Below are 6000 nucleotides of genomic sequence, written 5' to 3' on the forward strand. Positions count from 1 at the left end.
GTGTTTGATAATGTCTTAATAAGACGAAACGTGTCACATATCATATATGTAAATAAAAGTAGAATTCAATCCAATAACTATGTTTAATTTTGGATATATTACCCAACAATTCGATGGTATTTCTGAAATTGAAACATAATTTTCTTCCTGAATAATTTTAATGAAAATATAAATTATTTAAAAAATATATGGTTATTTTTATATTTTGAAATCTGACAGCATATTATTTTTATTATTAGTAAGAATTCAAATAATATTTGTATTTTTCTGCATGCAAAAGGGTTTGAAACATAAATGAATGTATATTTTATATTGTAAAGAGTGACTTTTTCAAATAACAAAAATTTAAATGATTTATTTTATAGTATCTATACTCACTGAACATATTTTTGTAAAATATAATTTTATGTATTTACTTGTGAAGGATTGTTTAAAATTCATGTCAAATTATATGCTAATTACCTAATTAACTCACAATGTATTGAGAACCTGTGTGCTATAAATAAAATGAAGTTTATTTATAAAGATCATATATTTATACTAAATATGTATTAAAGATGTCATAACAGAGCAATAAGGATATATGGCGAACCAAACACTCGCATGACTTACAGCTAATATACTCATATTATGTTGAACATCAACATTTATATGTGATATACGGGTGACATCACCGGACATTGTAAAGAGACGCAAGTGTATAAAGAGATCTAGGCCAGCTGATGAATAGTAGTAAGCCTTGTAAATGCCATATTACCCTCCCATAATTTGCTTTGTCTCTGTTGAGATATCTATAATGTAACTCAATAGCAATTTCTCAGGGATTAAATCCAGTATTAGTGTATACATATGTAGTACTATCATATCGTAGTCGTACAGGAGAAAGTGACCAACTAACAAAACATAAAATGTTCACTAGGGCCATTTAAGTCACTTTTGCTGGCAAGAAAATTAACATCAATGCTGTTAGTCATTTTTAACAAGTTAATATATTATACTTCCAAGTTTATAATCGCTTCGGGATTTTTTCAGGCCAATATTAAGCTAGTAAGATATTGAATAGTCAATTATCACGTTTTTGAAAAAAATGCACTTGGTCACTTTCTACTGTATGACTACGATATGTCTCCATGTATATGCCATACATTTACCTAATGGATTGCCAAAATTAATGTGGTTACATATTAGAAGTTGAAAGAATTATATTACAGTATTCTGAACCATGTGGAATAGAGTGATTCAATCAAATGAGAGGAATGTTGGATCTAATGTTTTTTAAATGTGTTTTTCCTAAATGGTCAATGTTTTCAATACTGATCTCAGTTTTCATAAATAAATCTCAAATCACTTTTTATATTAAAGATCAAAGTGTCAATGCACCCTTTTCACAGCAGCTCAGGGCACGATAGACTTGAAGTGTGAAGTCTTAATTCTCATAGTTAGATTCGTGTATATGACCTTTAGTGAGTGAGCTTTGTTTAACTTCCCATTAATGTAAAATGCAAACCCTTTATTCATATTTGTTTTTCAATAATACATATTGCTAGTGACATCATCATTGTATGCAGTTAGAGGCCAGAAGAATAAACAATATCCCCCTTAAATATAAGTAATAATGTCAATGCCTTTTGGTACTCAATGGATTGCTACTGAGCAATGCTATCAATTGTTTAAGTTTTATCACAAATCAATTCATTTTACTGTTACAGAATAATATTTTTTTCTGAAAATTCACATATCGTTCCTTTGATCAAAAAAGGTCCATAAAGTATTCAATCTCAGTATCAAATAAGGTATATAAATGTTTGATATACTGTTTGAGGAAATAAATAGTATATTTTTGTGTCGTTGTTCTATTACTTCTGTTGTTTTATTTTGCTGAAATCCCCTCCATTTTCTTCCCAGTCATATCGCTCACTCCTTTCAACAACGTCATATATCAAAAATTGTCAATTTTCAGTTGTGCATGTTTTCGGAATGCCCAGAAAATGTACTATATCCCAGCAAAAGCGGCATATTTTTAACTTAATATTTACCCGCTATATGGCAGAAAGTGTTGTTTTTGCACTTTGAAGAAAAGGTGTTGTTTTATTACTTTTTTTAAATACACTAAATATTTTTCAAATGGAGAAAACCTTCAGGTTTTACTTAAAAAGATCTGTCGTACAGTAAAAAGTTCAATAAGTGGCTTGATATTTATTTTTAATACATTTTATTATATTTTTAAACTTTGCAAACGATCTCCTGAAAAATCAAGTTTTTTGATTTAGGAGGTTGTTGAAAGGAGTGAGCGATATGAATAAAATTAAATTACAACACAAAACTGTTTTTTTTTGTGTTTTAAAAACTTCTTTCGATGATGTAGTCCGAATTTTGATTTAAGTGGCTGAACGTATAATGAAATAAAAAAATTTAAACATGAATGACATTAATTTCCCTTCAGGTGTTATTTTCTATGATAAATACATATTATTTTAATGCCTTGCAGTTTGATTTTTAGAATGGTAATTTTTTCTCAAACTGAGATGGCAGACATTATAGTAATGCTATTTCTCAAAAGATGTCATGTTTGTACCCCATTCTTCAAATGTCATGTTTTAATCTACTCGAATAGAGATGACAGTAATCAAGATGTCAAGAACGCATTCCGGTATGACACTCAATACGAAATGTAGTACGAATTCGAACAAATAAATCAAATTAGGTGAAATATTTACTCAATTTTTTATTCTGGTTGGGCGTCAATGTCTATCAAAGGACTTTCGAAGTGACTGCGACCTGTATAAATCATTTTCAGATAACATTTAAAAAATATATGTAACTGTAAATTTTGTAATGAGACGTAAGTCTAAATATATATTTTTTTAAAAATACGTGCCCAATGATAGTTATTTCACAAAATTCGCATGGTATTCTGTATTTTTTGGTTAGGTACCTAATAACTACTGGTTATTGTAGAAATGCCTGCAAAGTTGAGCTGTCACTGGGACGATCGATATCTCATTCATCTCACTTGCCACTAGTTGCTCCGAGTTGCCGTCGCTCGACACATGTTGAATGTTCGGTTTTAATTTGACATTGATATAAAGTTTGTTATCTTGTGACGTTTCAACCGGTTTAAACAGACGACAGATGGATCGTTTGGAGGAGGAAAGCGGGCAGGATTTGGATGAAGGAGCGAAAAACGATACTTCCGAAAACTCTAGACTCGTCGGTCCTCCATCAAACGCCAAAATGAATTATATAAATATTATTAATTTCATCGGATGTTTATCTTTTACTTTGTACATCGGTTATTTGTCTTTCGAGGACGGAATTACTTTATTTTCGTTCCATCCAACAAGTATGTCAATCGGGGTAAGTAATATTTCTTATTCTTTCAGTATGTTCCTTACCATATGTTTTCATCATTTGTATTCTAATATCCATTTTAAGTCATATTTTAATGTTGTTTTGTATTTAATCATATACATGAACTAATAAAAACCAATATTTTGCGATTTTTTTATTCAAAATTGTTTATTTGGTCAAAAATATGACAAATTAAAAATCTCAGCTTGTTCATGCATATTTATATAGTTTATATTATTTCTGAAGACTAATGCAAGATATTGAATCTCAAGGGACACATTACATATTATCAGTGCACATAACCTATATTTAGAGTAAAGGACGTCAGTCCCGTGATCACACCTTACCTTTATATGATTAATAATCAAGTTAACACTGCATCAATTCGATGCAGTATCCTATGTACCGTTTGGGTACAAAAATAGTTCAATCAGTGTATTCGCAAGTTCTGTTAAAATTAATTCTCATTACAAAAACTCCGTACTAAAATAACTGGTTAGGATAGTCTTCTACCTATGTAGTCTGATTTTTTTAGTTTGGCGTTTTGCCACTTGGTATAATTTTGAAGGTAAATGTAGATACTTGCATAAGACTTACAATGTTAACGTGCTTTGAAAAATATAGAATTCGACAATTGGGTTAAAAATAAAATTGTAAATTAATCGCTAATTATATTTTTAGTGGATTCTTCTGGTGACATTGGCGGTGAACTCTGTAGCTTACGGAGATAAGATGACCGAGTGGATGCCCACGAGAAACCGCGTCACGCGACACTGGATACTGCAATCCATGGCCCTGGTGATGATCACCATCGGCTTCGTCGTCATAGTAACTAACAAGATTCTCATGGACAAGTCCCACTTTGTGACGCTGCACGCGTGCTTCGGACTGTCGGCCTGCATCCTGGCCCTATCGGCCGCCAGTGGAGGCGTAACTGCATTATTCGGTCTTCAATTCAAGAGGTTTATCTCGCCTGTGTATATTAAGCTGATTCACGCGGCAGCCGGTATGATCACGTTTCTCGTGGGGATGGTGACCATTATTCTGGGGCTGTATTCCAAATGGTGGAAAGGCGGAGATACCGCCCGTAATATCTGCGTATCCCTCGTATTTCTTATCACTATTGCTACCGTGTTACGCCCGGTCATCAAGCTGTCTGTTCGCATCAGGGAGAGGATTACTAACATCAGGACTCCCTTGTAAATTTCATCACTGACCGACAACCATCAGTTGGCTACTATAGAACCAGCCTGTTGTTAATATAAAACTTCAAACTCTTTTCTCATCGTCCTACTCAATGCTGAGTGCTGCAGTCACAATGCTTCCGGTACCGGGCCAACGTTTAGTGAGGACTCGCTAAACGTAAATTTATTTATTTTTCATTTATTGTTTCGGCATTCACTTTGTGGTAAGACATGATGAAATCGTAACTTGTTTTTTTACCACTTGAGTTTATTTTATTATGATGACTAGTTTCGGAAGCTATGCTTCCATCTTCAGGTCTAAATATAAACTAAAACATACTAAATAGTAATATCTATATTTCCGTTGTAATAAAACATAATAAATAGTTATATCTATCCATTTTTCTTTACAACATTTTGAGTGTCCAAATACTTGTTCACAAAATCTGTATTTTTAGTTCTAGTGATTCAAGAACAATGTTTCAAAATTGGTTCATATATATAGAACTTCCAAGAATTTGAGTAGTGTGGTTGTCAATAATGGTTAGAATTGGTGAATGTTACCTATGTGTAAAGTGATCACTTAAACCAGCTTATGACGGTCGCCAGTCCCGTAAATGCCCAGACTTCCATATTCTTCTTCATCTTTGATGAGATGTCAAAAAATAATATCCATTTTTAATTTAAATTTTGTTTAGTAAATACCACTATTTATTTAAATTTATTGTGACATATATTTTGATGCATTCTGCATCAATTTTAAACATCTTAAACTCTAGTGTTTGAAAATGATGCGGAACGCATTGTGACTTGTGTCACAATGGATTTTAAGAAACAGTGGTATGAATTACCAAGTGAAATTTAAATAGAAAATGGACAGATATTACCACAAAGTGACTGTCGAATCAATTAATGAAGTTAATTTCTTTATTTGGTGGGTCCATCTTGCGGAAGACCATACTTTCGCTCGCTTATCCTCAACTCTTCCTGTTGCTGCCAGCTTTTTTAAACTTCATTTATTCCGGAAACATGCTCAAAGTAGGAAAGAATCCATTTTAATTTATGTATTAATTTTTAAATCAAACACAGATTTTTCGAGTCTACAAAGTTGAATTTTAATAACAAAAACACATAAAAAATTAATATTGTGACAATTGTTTCGCCTAGTTATAGAATTTTCAAACTAATGTTTCTCCTAGTTATGGCATTTTCAAACGAATGTTTGAAAGTGCCATAACTAGGCGAAATGATTGTAGCAATATTAATTTTTTATGTGTTTTTGTTAATAAAATAGAACTTTGTAGACTCAAAAAATCTGTGTTTGATTTAAAAATTAGTACATAAATTAAAATGGAGTCCTACAAATTAAACGCTAACTAAACTAACTAACTAACTAATCATCACGCCGCTTCCCCGCAGGGGTAGGCAGAGAGAATCGAACGCCACACTACTCTGTCTTTGCAAA

General features: G+C 32.0%; 1 protein-coding gene across 1 annotated transcript; it reads left to right on the forward strand.

Moving 5' to 3' along the window:
• Positions 1 to 1145: 1145 nt before the first annotated feature.
• LOC148312154 (transmembrane reductase CYB561D2-like) lies at positions 1146 to 5619 on the forward strand. The gene is made up of 2 exons (XM_088277681.1): positions 1146 to 3357; positions 4033 to 5619. Exons 1-2 carry the CDS (start codon positions 3133 to 3135, stop codon positions 4552 to 4554), a joined length of 747 nt encoding a protein of 248 aa, XP_088133807.1. The 5' UTR covers positions 1146 to 3132; the 3' UTR covers positions 4555 to 5619.
• The last annotated feature ends 381 nt before the right edge of the window (positions 5620 to 6000 follow it).

Source organism: Brachycentrus maculatus, unplaced genomic scaffold, assembly GCF_059751285.1.
Source record: "Brachycentrus maculatus isolate JH-2025_06_01 unplaced genomic scaffold, ASM5975128v1 h1tg000049l, whole genome shotgun sequence".
Classification (NCBI taxonomy): domain Eukaryota; kingdom Metazoa; phylum Arthropoda; class Insecta; order Trichoptera; family Brachycentridae; genus Brachycentrus; species Brachycentrus maculatus.

What these genes read in the sequence shown, in the direction of transcription:
- LOC148312154 (XM_088277681.1), top strand. Translation starts at nt 3,133, where the DNA reads ATGGATCGTTTGGAGGAGGAAAGCGGGCAGGATTTGGATGAAGGAGCG. An exon ending in CAACAAGTATGTCAATCGGG is followed by an intron (nt 3,358 to 4,032) that starts GTAAGTAATATT and finishes TTATATTTTTAG; the next exon opens with TGGATTCTTCTGGTGACATT.